The sequence below is a fragment of the Triturus cristatus genome, chromosome 2_2 (genome assembly GCF_964204655.1).
Source record: "Triturus cristatus chromosome 2_2, aTriCri1.1, whole genome shotgun sequence".
Classification (NCBI taxonomy): Eukaryota; Metazoa; Chordata; class Amphibia; order Caudata; family Salamandridae; genus Triturus; species Triturus cristatus.
The window spans coordinates 1,209,512,687-1,209,526,458 of record NC_140582.1 but is presented as its reverse complement, the minus strand read 5'-3'; the positions used below and the strand labels follow the sequence as shown (position 1 = coordinate 1,209,526,458).

General features: G+C 43.0%; 1 protein-coding gene across 1 annotated transcript in view; it reads left to right on the top strand.

The window, feature by feature from the left end:
* LOC146863410 (putative carboxypeptidase X1) overlaps positions 1-12,971 on the top strand; it is a 315,940-nt gene extending 302,969 nt beyond the window's left edge. The window contains exon 14 of the mRNA XM_085642839.1: positions 11,671-12,971. Within this exon, the coding sequence (XP_085498965.1) occupies positions 11,671-11,933 (263 nt within the window). The 3' untranslated portion in view covers positions 11,934-12,971. The remainder of the gene's footprint in view (positions 1-11,670) is intronic.
* The last annotated feature ends 801 nt before the right edge of the window (positions 12,972-13,772 follow it).

The window sequence follows — 13,772 nt, the reverse complement described above, 5'->3', positions numbered from 1 at the left end:
CATCAATGTTCCCTACACCTCCTCGGGGGTCTTCCGCAATCTGTCCCTCTCTATCTTCTTCTGACCCTGTTTCTTCAAGAATAATCTCAAGTGGTTCTTCAATCTCCTCCTCTTCTGATTCAGGAGTAGTCTCTGTGTGATTTCTTTTTTCTTTTCTTTTCCCTCCACTGCTACTTGAAACTTCAGGCTCTTTAACAGAATCTGATCTTCTCTCTGATACTCGCAGTGATTCTCTTGAAGCTCTCTCTGCTTCTTTTCTCACTGATTCCGTATCTTCAGGATCTTCACCATCACTGGAATCTGACTCTTCAAAATACTCTTTACCAGTTCCTTCTTTTGGGTTTGGAACTCTCAGAGTATGACTTGCATGTACCCAGTGCTTCACTCCAGCACACTTTACTGCAGTCGTTGTAGTCAGAATAACTTGTCTCGGCCTTCCCCACCTTGGAATCAAGCAATTTCTTCTTCTGTGCACCTTAATCCTCACCCAGTCTCCTGGACTTAGATCATGGACTTGCTTCTTCTCAAGTGTGGTAGCTTCTTCTCCAACCTGGTGAAACACAGAATGAACTGCGTCAGCCAGGCCTTTACAGTAATCCAAAATCATGTCATCAGTTATTGTCACTAACTTATTGACAGGCACGAATGCATGGCGCATAGCACGTCCCATGATTATTTCATGCGGGCTCAAACCAGTAGTTCTATCTGGAGTAGATCTCATAGTCATCAGAACTAGAGGTAACACATCTGGCCATTTCATGCCAGTGGCTAAACACATCTTTCCAATTCTATTCTTGATTGTGCCATTGATCTGCTCAACCACACCAGAAGCCTCTGGTCGGTATGCACAATGTAGCTTCTGCTGTATTTTCAATGCTTCACAAATCAAACCTATGAGTTCATTTTGAAAGTGTCTACCTCTATCAGATTCAACTGTAACTGGAAACCCGTACCTAGGAATCAACTCTCTCAACAGTAATTTTGCCACTGTTAATCCATCATTTCTTCTAGTCGGGTAAGCTTCCACCCACCTTGAAAACAAACAGACTACCACCAAAACATACCTCAGTCTGTTTACTTGGGGCATTTCAATGAAATCAATTTGCATTCTTGTAAAAGGACCTCCTTCTCTGCCAATTGTCCCTAGACTCACCACTGTCTTTTTCCCAGTGTTAAATTGCTGACAAATTAAACACCTTTGACAGATGCTCTCTGCAATTGTCCTGAACTTTGCATTGTACCAGGTCTGCTTGAACGACCTTACCATCGCATCCCTCCCCAGATGTCCCTGGCCATGATACATCCTTGCCATTGACGACAAGATAGAGTTAGGCATCACTGGTCTGCCATCTCTGTACACCCAAACATGGTCTGTTTCTCTTGGAGCACATCCTGCCTTAACCCAATCTTGTTTCTCTTCTTCTCCTGCCTCATCTTGTAACTGCTTTACTTCATCCCACGTTTCTAGGACATTAGTAAACATCACAGAAAGGAAAGACATTTCTCCTTCTCTTTCCCTATTAATCAATTGATTTGTCTTGGCGCAATATTGCGCCACATCATTGGCGTAACGGTTACCAACCGTTATAAAATCATCCCCTGGACCATGGGCAGCACATTTTACAACTGCTAACTCCTTAGGCAGCTGTATCGCCTCAAGCAATTTTCCAATCAACTCAGGATTCTTTATCGGAGTCCCACCCGATGTCAAGAAACCTCTTTGTAGCCACAGTTGGCCAAAATCATGCACCACTCCAAATCCATACTGACTATCAGTCAACACAGTTGTCCTCAAATCTTTCCCAATCTCACAAGCTTTTGTCAATGCTATTAATTCAGCAACTTGCGCAGATTTCACTCCTTTCAATGGTGATGCTTCCATGACCTCTGAAACTTTGCACACCGCATATGCTGCACATAGCACACCATTATCATTCCTCAGGCATGATCCATCCACAAACAACACATGGTCATTCTCAGGTAAGGGAATATCCCTTATGTCTGGTCTCGGTTTTGTACAATACTCAAGCACATCCAAACAATCATGATCATTTTCCATCTTTATACCCACATTTTCAATATCCGGCAAGAGTGTCGCTGCATTCACATTCACACATCTCTCAAGAGTCACATTTGATGCTCCCAGAATCACTTTTTCGTATTTAGTCAATCGACTATGTGACATGTACTGAGTTCTGATTCATGTCAAAAGAATTGCCACATTGTGAGGTACGAATACCCTTACAGGATATCCCATTATGATCCCCTCACTCTGTTCCAGGCTTCTGCATGTTGCAGCCACAGATTTTAGACAACCTGGTAAACCCACAGCTACAGGGTCAAGTGTCGATGAGAAGTATGCAATAGGCCTTCTCAATTGTCCATGTTTCTGGATTAACACTGAAAGTGCACATCCATTTCTCTCACTGCAGTACAATTCGAACTCTTTCTCATAGTCAGGCATACCCAGAGCTGGAGCCTCACACATTTTACTTTTGAGCTCTTCAAATGCTGCCAATTGTTCTGCATCCAAATCCAATGGATCTGCCATTTCACTTTTTGTCAATTTAATCAATGGCTTTGTTATCAGGGAAAAATTAATTATCCACTGACGACAATATCCCACCATACCCAGGAACATTCTCACTTCTCTCTGGGTTTTTGGAGCTTTCATTTCTCTGATTATTCTGATCCTGTCAGTAGTCACTTTTCTCAGACCTTTTTCAATATTGTGTCCAAGATAATGAACCTCTTTCTTGCAAAACTGCAGTTTGGCTGGAGATACCTTTAATCCTCCATCTGCCAGATGATTCAGTAAAGCTATGGTATCTACTTCACAAGCTTCACGTGTCTTTGATGCCACAAGTAGGTCATCAATATACTGCACTAACACTGAATTTTCAGGCATAATCAAACTCTCCAACGATTTCTTCAATAACTGATTGAATATCGAAGGACTTTCTGTATACCCCTGTGGGATTCGACACCATGCTAAGATACGCTGGCCAAACCTAAATGCAAAAATCGGCTGGCTGTCATGATGCAATGGAATTGAAAAGAAAGCATGACACAAATCAATCACTGTATACCACTCAGCATCATGTGGAATTTGATACAGAATCACTGATGGATTTGGCACAATAGGACAACATGCCACCACAATTTGATTAACTTTTCTCAGATCCTGTACGATCCTAAATTTGCCATTGGGCTTTTTCAGTCCCATTATCGGTGAATTACACGGACTACTCAGTAGTTCTCTTAGAACTCCTTGCTGAATCATTTTCTCAATTATAGGAGTTATCCCTTCAATTATTTCTGGTGTCATTTTGTACTGAGGAATGTTAGGATATGTAATTCCCTCTTTTACTGCAATTTTCACTGGATCTACATTATTCATCAATCCCACATCCTCTCCTGTAAAACCCCAAACTGCTCTTTTCACTGTGTCTCTCAGCTCTTGAGGCAAATCCTCCGGATTGAACACAGCAAATGCACCAATTAACTCACTTTCTCTATTCTCTAGAGTCATTCGGTAGAAAACATCATCATCTGGTGTCTCAAAAGCTATTCCATCTGGTGTACAAAAAATTGTGCAATTCATCTTACACAACAAGTCCCTACCTAACAGGTTCACTGGACTCGTATCACAGACAATAAATCTGTGCATGTCTGAAAATTTCCCTATCTGTACTCTTACTGGTTCAGTAAGACGTGTTCTGATTTGTGTATTTGCTACACCAACTACTTGGATTGCTTCATCCGAGAGAGGAAGATTTCTAACATCTGTTGACCTGACAGTTGATCTTGTCGCACCTGTGTCTACCAAAAAAGTAACACTCTCCTCATTTATTTTCCCATCCACAAATGGTCCTGCCTGGTCTATTTCTAGAGTTGCACCAAGTATGCACTCTTCCTCCTCTCTTCGGCACCGTCAATAATCACCCTCAGACTCACTCCCTTCACTCTTTAACAAGTACTGTTGTACTTTGTTAGAACGTCTTGGTTTGTTTACCTGCTCATCATTGAAGAATCCCGAGTCCTGATTGTACTTTTGTACCCCTCTATTCTGCGGCAAGGGCGGTTTTGGCTCCTGACTCTGCTGTCTCACAACTTTCTGTTGCTGTTGCTGCTGGTTATTCCCTTCATTCTGCACCTGTTGATTTAAGGATTTACCCTCATTATTCACTAATGGTGGATTAGGACATTCCGATCTCCAATGTCCCAGTTGACCACAGTTGTGACACGGGAACTTTTTTTTCGCTTCCTCCAGACTTCCCTTTCCTTTTCCTGCATATCTCGGTCTATTCCCTGCATTATTTCCTGGATTATTTGCCTGTTCCACCAACTGTGCTTCCTGTCTTTCTGCAACTTTCACTTGTGCCCACATTGCTTTCTCTTTCAGCTTTCTTTGTTTTGCTTCAATTTCATCACTGAAGTATTTTGCATGTCTCAGAATCTCATCTACTTTCTTACTCTGCCAATCCACCGTGTGCTCACGAATTCTCTCACCAATTTCAGGTCTTAAACCATATACAAATCTGTATACAAAATGACTCAAATCCTTGTCACCCAGGTGTTCATCTCCACTGAATTGTTTAAAAGCCAGTATCAGCCTTTCGTAAAAAGCATGAACTGATTCTTTTGCTTCCTGTTGTGTTCGATCTATCTTAACCCAGTCTGTCTCTTTTGGAGGAACTTTACTCTTCAGGTATACCATCACCTGATCATACTTCCTCATTACTTCTGGATCTGGTGCCCCTGTTCTTGGATCTCTTGGATATTCCTCAGTAGGCCAACTCACAACTATTTTACACTCAGTCCACAAGTCTGCTGGAACAATTATATCAAACAGACTATTCAGGTCAACCCACTTTTGACAACTTCACAAACCTATCTACCTGCCTATACCACTCGACGGGCTTTTCTCTCAATCGAGGTAAATCATTCGTAAATGATAAAATATCCTGTCTGGTCCATGGAACATGTACATATCCTCCTCCAGGTATTTCTCTCATGGGATAATGCTCCACTGATTTCTCCTTTTCTCTCACTGGAAATGCTGAATAAGTTGTTCTATCTTCAGATTCCTCTCTTTTCTTATACCACCTATCCTTCCACTTTTCTACATCACCCCATCTTCGCAATAATGCCACCATTTCTTTAATCTGTCCTGTTCTACCAGAAGTATTCAAATTTTCTATGTCTTTCTCTGTGAAATCCATCCTGTAAGTTTTCTGCAAAACCTTTACTTTATCAATGTCAACTCCTTGTTCATTTGCTATCGCTCTTAGTCTATCATGAGTATTTCTTGCTCTCCATGTTATGCTTTTACACATAAACATTAATTCACCATCATGATGACTCTTCAGAATTTCTGTTGGAACTGTTCCTGTCACAAGCTCTTCTAATTCTATACGTAACTTAACCACATCAATAACTTGTGAATCCTTATCCTTTTTCTGAAGAACCTTCATCCAATCATTCAAATCATCAACTGTTATTTCAGCAGTTTTTCTCACTGGAACCACTTTTTTCTGCGGTTCTAAAATTGGCATCCCTGAACAACTAGGTTCACTAGTATCCAATAGTTCACTACATGTGTCATGTCTTGTTTGACTCAGGTCACTTCTTTCTGCTCTTTTGCCTGAATCTCCTGAAGGACCAACTGAATTTGTCAGATTATTCCCAACATATGGAATCACCAGTCCATTCTCACCTGTTCTCTGTTTGTCAAACACAGGCATAACTGGACCTATTGTTACAGGCACCGTAACAGCTTCCAGATTTTTCGTTAACTCCCTAATTTTCTCAGTTAGTTCTGTTGTCGTTTTTGCTAATTTTCTGGCATTTTCTTCACTACTTCGATTCTCTCTCTCCCTGAAAGAACTACTACTTTTTGATTCAGGTGTCACTTTTTCTTTTTCAATAATACAGACTGTATCTCTTATCGGAGAAACAACTGGTGTACTCTCATCTGGTTCTGGTCTATATGGAGGTGGTCTCTTGTAAATCATGTCATTTAAGACCTCATCATCATACTCATTAACTCCAACTGCTCCCTCTTCAATTGTTCTCATAGGATATAATCCCTCTGACATATTAACATCTCGCCATCTTTTCATTCGATCATGATGTGTTTCACGATCATGTCTCCTCCCAAACATGTTCCTGTAATACCCTCCAGATCTTTGCTTTTCTCGCTCATGAACTTCCTCTTCCCATTCCACTAAAGCCTCGAACTGCGTAGGTCTCGGCTTCGGGTCCAGACGTACCATCTTTTCCCGTAAATTTCTCAACACGGCCAAATTAAATGAACCATGTTCTGGAAATGCTAGAACACCATCTTCTTTAGTATATCTAACCCAATTCTGCAACCATATACAGGTATGTAATCCATATTTCGCAACCATGAAGGATGCAGGTGTTTTCGCTGGAGGTAGCAACTCACCCTCTCTCGTTTTAACCTCTTTATCCTTGGTAAACCACTTTTTAACTTTCCCAAAGAACGTTTTTTTCTTTTTCTCTTCTTGATAATACATTTTAGCGCTTACCAAACTCTCTACTCTCTCCGTATTATAAATATACAATACGAGTTTCTCAACCAATAGCAGCGCGACTCACACTAACGCACCAATCCTGGAGCGTCTTCGTCACTAAACAGCTCTTCCAATCCCTGCGCGACTCACACCAACGCACCAATCCTAGCGCGAACCCTATTCTGGTCCACTATCCAATCAGAGCGCGGACTTTCTGACGTCAACAGTCGCTGCAGTTTGTCTCTGTCTTCTGTCACTCGTCTACCCCTCCTTTACAAAATCTCTCAGTAGACTTCGTGTCAAGATTTCTACAAAATCTATTAGTTACAACATTAAAACATCTCCATTGTCTGCTTCGCTAACCACAGAATAGTAAAAAAGAGTCTATTTTCATAAGAAACCTTTCATTGACACAGTAGCACTTCTTCTACTCTGCTAAATAATGTCATTAGTATTCCTGGGTACCTGATTGTTGAGGCGCTGCAGCTGTCCTCAGAAGAGTTAGAGGTTATACTTGGGCAATGGGACACAGTCTGCAGTTATGCACGCGTGACTGCTCACTTTTGCTAAACTCTTTGTATTGTTCCTGTGGAGAACCCTCCATCCAACAGCCCTTCCTAATGTTTAGGTTTCCCCCTGCCCTTTTGTATCCTGGAAATGGATTTACTCCTGCATTTGATAGGAGTAAGTCTTGGTTTCAGGATGAAAACAGGCAAGGAGACGTTTGTGCACACCCACAAACTCACAATGTGTGGGTGTGCACACTCTTTTCGAGGTGTCCCTACCCTGCTACACCCACCCTTGGCCCTTGCTTGCATACATATTGCTTGTACCTTAATGGGCTTCAAGTGCATGTTCACATTTTGTCTGTATGGATTGCCAGTCCACAAAGCTTTTTCTCTTGTGATTTGCTCCGGTCTGAGATGTGAGATAACTAGATGTCAAGGTCTGATTCAAAAGGCACATTATTTGAGTAATTCTGTCTTATTTCACACTTATGGGTCACATAGACATGTATTTCCGGAAATAAGATGCAATGAAAAATCTTTGCAAATCAAAACATACCTTGCCTTCCGTTGTGAAGGCATACCTTACTCCCAGAATTAGACTATTTGATCAGTTCACCTTTCTCCTTCATTTTCTATTCTTTTCCTCTAAATCTTTTAATAATTTGTGTCTCTCAGTCTCCACTACCTCAAACACCTTTCTCTTTATTCTCTCTCACAGTCGATGTTCTGTACCCGCATTCTCTCTCCCACCCCCTTCATCTTAAACTTACAATGCCTTTCTTTTGCGCTCATTCTCTCCTCTTTTTTCACCGATTAAACTTGCTTTTGCAAAACAATCGGTGATGTATCTATTTTTGAAGCATTCTTTCTTTTTCTATTTTTTCACAATCTCACAAATTTCACAATTTCTCTTTGAAATAAACCAGATACTAAGGAAACCCCATACGCGTCTAACAGATGTTTAATGCCCAAATAGCCAGAAAGCACAATATTGAGTTGTGACCTCCCCAAGTTAGACTCCATTTACAAAACATTACGTCTGCTGGTCCACTGTGGGCATGTCATTATCTTTCGCAGAACTTGTGAAAGTATCATTTCATCTAAGCACGGCTTTGTTATAACTTCAAGCGACACAAGTCTGCCTCAAACTTCTCAATATCTACTTCTCAAGATTGAACAGTAGGGATGAAAGGTAAACATGTAATACAAGTTGACGTATTTTTTTCTCACTGGTTCAGACCGGTTGCTTCTCGGAATTAGGAAATTCCCAACTAGATTTTGAAATGCAGGCTAAACGTCATTGGTCAATATCCTGTATAGACCCCTTGAGTAGACCACTGAGTTAGAGAAGCCTTCACACTGGGTTACCACAAGTGGTCCCACCAGACGGCCATAGCAGCACACTTATGCTAAGAGTCGATGCAGTGATGCGAGTATCTGAGCCTAGCTGGTTGTGTGTTTCCCTTCTGGAGGCACAGTCTCTCCCAGCTGAAGTCTGATAAACACATCTGATCTGCTGTGAACAGGTATGCAGTGCCCATGACCCCAAAATACTCTAGAGGCAAGTTAGCTATTCCATGCTCTCATAATCTTATGCTACAGCTTTAGGGTGGGAGGTTGCTAGGGGAACATTCTAAACATGTTAGAACTGTGCATTTTATTCTCACTGCTAGCAACATGCGCAAGTGTTGTTTTATATTCTGTGTGGTTATTATTGATGTCTTAAGCAATAGTATGGAACTGTTAAAATAAACATTTTCAAATATATGGCGTCTTTTCTAAGTGGGATACTTGAATATGTTATTCTAAGGATGAAATTGGGTTTAAATTACCACTGTGATCCTTAAATTCTTAATGCAACTGTTGGTAACCCAGAAAGCCCAAGTACCACGCCTGCAGGAATGCTCAGTGGGATGTATGATGTTACAACGCATGCTTTTACAACGCATGCTGTTACAACGAAATTTTTACAACGCAAATGCAGTGACAACGCAAGTCTTTACAACGCAAGTCTTTACATCGACTTGCACTAGATGGCGTGCTAACATTAAAAAAGTGTAATTTACTATTCTAACTCCAGTCCACGTAACAGTAGGGAAGGTGTTTGGATAGTAAACTACACTATTTTTAATGTTAGCACGCCATCTAGTGCAAGTCGATGTAAAGACTTGCGTTGTAATGGCATGCGTTGTCAATGCATTTGCGTTGTAACAGTTTCGTTGTAATGGTAGTGCGTTGTAAAAGTTGCGTTGTAAAGGTTGTTCCCCGCTCAGTGGGATGTGTGGGGTTACAGTAACCTGTACTTTCTTGCTCAGTGATGGTGCACTCAACTACCTCTTTGCACTCGTGGATCAGGAATTCAAACACTGTAAGCCTGGGCCCTGGATCCAGGATACGCACTCGTAGATCAAGAATCCAAACCCTGTAGGCCTGGGCCCTGGATCCAGGATACGCACTCGTAGATCAGGAATCCAAACACTGTAGGCCTGAGCCCTGGATCCAGGATACGCACTCGTAGGTCAGGAATCCAAACTCTGTAGGCCTGGGCCCTGGATCCAGGATACTCACTTGTAGATCAGGAATCCAAACCCTGTAGGCCTGGGCCCTGGATCCAGGATATGCACTCGTAGATCAGGAATCCAAACCCTGTAGGCCTGGGCCCTGGATCCAGGATATGCACTCGTAGATTAGTAATCCAAACCCTGTAGGCCTGGCCCCTGGATCCAGGATACACACTCGTAGATCAGGAATCCAAACCCTGTAGGCCTGAGCCCTGGATCCAGGATACGCACTCGTAGATCAGGAATCCAAACCCTGTAGGCCTGGGCCCTGGATCCAGGATAAGCATTTGTAGATCAGGAATCCAAACCCTGTAGGCTTGGGCCCTGGATCCAGGATACGCACTCGTAGATCAGGAATCCAAACCCTGTAGGCCTGAGCCCTGGATCCAGGATACGCACTCGTAGATCAGGAATCCAAACCCTTTAGGCCTGGGCCCTGGATCCGGGATACGCACTCGTAGATCAGGAATCCAAACCCTGTAGGCCTGGGCCCTGGATCCAGGATACGCACTCGTAGATCAGGAATCCAAACCCTGTAGGCCTGGGCCCTGGATCCAGGATACGCACTCGTAGATCAGGAATCCAAACCCTGTAGGCCTGGGCCCTGGATCCAGGATACGCACTCGTAGATCAGGAATCCAAACCCTGTAGGCCTGGGCCCTGGATCCAGGATACGCACTCGTAGATCAGGAATCCAAACCCTGTAGGCCTGAGCCCTGGATCCAGGATACGCACTCGTAGATCAGGAATCCAAACCCTGTAGGCCTGGGCCCTGGATCCAGGATACACACTTGTAGATCAGGAATCCAAACCCTGTAGGCCTGGGCCCTGGATCCAGGATACGCACTCGTAGATCAGGAATCCAAACCCTGTAGGCCTGGGCCCTGGATCCAGGATACGCAACAAGTCTAAGTGCAAATTGTCATTTCCATGAAACAGCACTCCACCATTTGATCAGTTGGAGCTTTTATTGCTAAATTCTATACATTTTGGCGCTACATTTATACCATTTTTTTCAATGTAACAAGGAGAGAAAAGGGAGTCTCCTGCTTCCGTTTGCGTGATGTGATGTCCCACCAAAGGAAATCATAAAGACAGAGATTGTGGCTGTGTCCTACCTCCCTATCAGGGACCCCCCGATGAGGAGTACTCGTACCCGAAATGCATCGAGGTGTGTTTCCATGTAGAGGAGCCTCTCGCTGTCTTGCAGTGGACCAAGAATCATAACGAACTAAGATTATGAAATATAATAACATGAATAGGGCCAGAATAATGATGCGATAATTCATTACAATCATGTACTAACTTTAATTCAGAAATGTTATGTGTATACAAAATAATAATCAAGTATGCAGTGTGTGCAACACTGTGCACAGGGTAAGACAGGTCAAGGGGTCACGGTCTGTGATTTACTCGATGCCTTTGTGCTGGACATCAGTAAAATGAAAGCAGGAGATGACTGAAGTAAGGCACACACCTGCACTCACAGGACGCCGTCCGTAGGTATCGGGGAGGGCAAATATGGAGGTGTCAGTGAAGGTAGTGGCTACCATATCCACTGGATAAGGCTGCAGGGTTAGGGTCTGGGACCACATTTGGAGACTTGAGGCACGCTGGGCAGTTATGGGTGTCTTTTTTTAATTACCATGGGGTGGGTGAGGGACTCACAGAATGGAATGCAGCGGATGGCTGATGGCCCTTCCATTGTCCTAAGTTGCCCCCAATTTTTGAAACCACAGATAGCTGTGTACAGAAGTTAAAAAAAATATGAGCAGCTATGAGTCGTGATGCTTCGCCATTTGTTTGAGGGGCAGCGGAGACATGTTATACCACAAGATATCTCATATGAAGAAGGCCTGGTGACTTTTGGGAGGTAGAAATTGTTCCTGTGAAGACACTAACGTGGGAGGTGTGCGGGTCTTGGATTGTAGTAATGCTCTGCTTTCAGTTACTGGTGATGACATTTTGACTTAGACCATATTTTCTGTAATAATGCATAGATCTGTGATGACCATTGTGAAACATTTTTCATTGTCTGACTGTGTGACCTGCTCTTTGCAGCTTTTGATGGAGACTATTGGCGCCTCTTGAACCCTGGAGACTACGAAGTCACTGCCAAGGCAGAAGGGTACCACTCGGCCACCAAGTCATGCCACGTGTCCTATGAAGACCACGCCACCATCTGCGACTTTTACATTAGCAAGACCCCAAAGCAGCGACTGCGCGAGATCCTGGCTAAAGGTGGCAAGATCCCAAAAGACCTACTTCTGCGCTTGCGACATATGAGAAACCGTACACTAAGATCTCAAAGTCATCCGAAGTGAGAAGAGATAGTACGAAAGAAGGCAGCATCTGCATCATACGGACATGGAGGCTTTGGAACGAGAAGGATACAGCAGCGTCGATTCCAGGGATGTATCTCAGAGAACACCCACCTGCAACTCCAACAACACGTTCTGCTGATGATCCTAGCACATTATTTTATCTTCCATGTCATTGAAGTTGACAAGCGAAGTGTGTAAACAAGTATCAAAAACACACACTTAGGGCTATTCGCTCTCACTGAGTCTGAGTTCATAAAATGCGCTTATCCCCTCGCATGCCCAAAATCTAATCAGTTCATCTTAGGATCTCTGGTGATAGAGGCCGGGCTTCACTTAACAAGATGTTGCAGCTTAGACTGCAAGAAAACCTTAATTTGCTAAAGCTTAAGGCTCAAAACTAGAGACTATCACATATCAACCTTATATAAATACCGCCCTACAAACCAACCGGCCTGCACCTAACTCCACTACCTAACTACACTACAGAGCACTTGCCCCAAAATAAGCCTGCTCCTGGCTATGCAGAATGCTCCCATGCTTTCTTCTGTTCAATAATAGGAGGCAGGTACTTTTTCTACAGTGGGGCTCAGACATTCTAATTATTATCACTTTTGTAGGTAAATCTGACATAGCTTTTCCCTTGTGAAGGGCAGTGTGAATATTAGTAATGCTTTTGCAGCCCATCAACACTTGCTTTTTTGACATGGTGGGGTGCAGGCACAAGAGTTTAAATGGCACCTGGATTCAGAACAGGTCATTTTTAAGACAGGCTGGTAGCCGTATGGTTAGAAACATTGTTGTAAGGTTGGTCATATGCACCCACTGGCAGAGCAGAAGCAAGACATCGATCTACCCAAGTCAGTCATTTTCTCAGTGGAATATTTACACTTGCACCAATATGTTAAAATCAAATATAGATTTTTCACATGGACAAAATCGGAGATCACTGTTCTCTGAAGCTTGTATATGCTGAGCTACCTGTTGTCTTGTAAACCCACTTGAAACATATAGTTGCATAAAGGAAAAACTTTCAAATTATTTCAATATGTTCCTAAGAAATTGTGATTAGAAAACAATGAATTGAGAAGAAGATTGATTAGTGAAACACTTTAATTCATCTTAGTCACTGGTAATCACTCTGAGTTGCACTGCAGTCCATCGATTCTTTTTGCTAACTGTGGCTCTACAGAGAAGGACTAGTAATATGTGTCAGCCTGGGTGCTGCTCCAATACCAAGAGTCCAGCATGAACTGCTGGTCCCCCTTCCCCCCTGAACAGGAGTCAGGCAACCCCAGGCAGATTCCCTCATGCTACACAAAAAGGTCAAAATAAGTTTGGAGTTACTTGTGTTCCCATTCAGACAGGATGTGACTTCTCAGTGTGGCCTGGACTGTTCCTTGTGGGTGGGATAAACGCTAATGAACTTGAGGCTGAACCCATTCTGCAGTGGCAGAGACAAGATCAAAATAATAGACTGGAATGAGGCCTAAACTGATTACCAGTGGGTAAGATTAATTCAAGAATGCCATCCAACACCTTTTGTGCTGTCTTAGTAAATAATGCACTGCATAGTGGGGTGTTTATACCCCTTCAAGCTGACCCAATGGCTAAGGTCAACCGTTCTAAGCCAACAAGCTATAACCTAGCAAGATACAAGTGTTTTGGTGGATGGTGTATCCATATACAAGGCTACCGCCTACTCCGGACCACTACTGCCTGCAGGCTATGTCTGTTAGATTACCTTCAAGGAGGCCACTTCAACACTCCACCGTACCAGGCAAGCATGTCTAAGATCACCAGGAGCGAAACAAGAAAGTAACAAGATACAAGAAAGGGTAA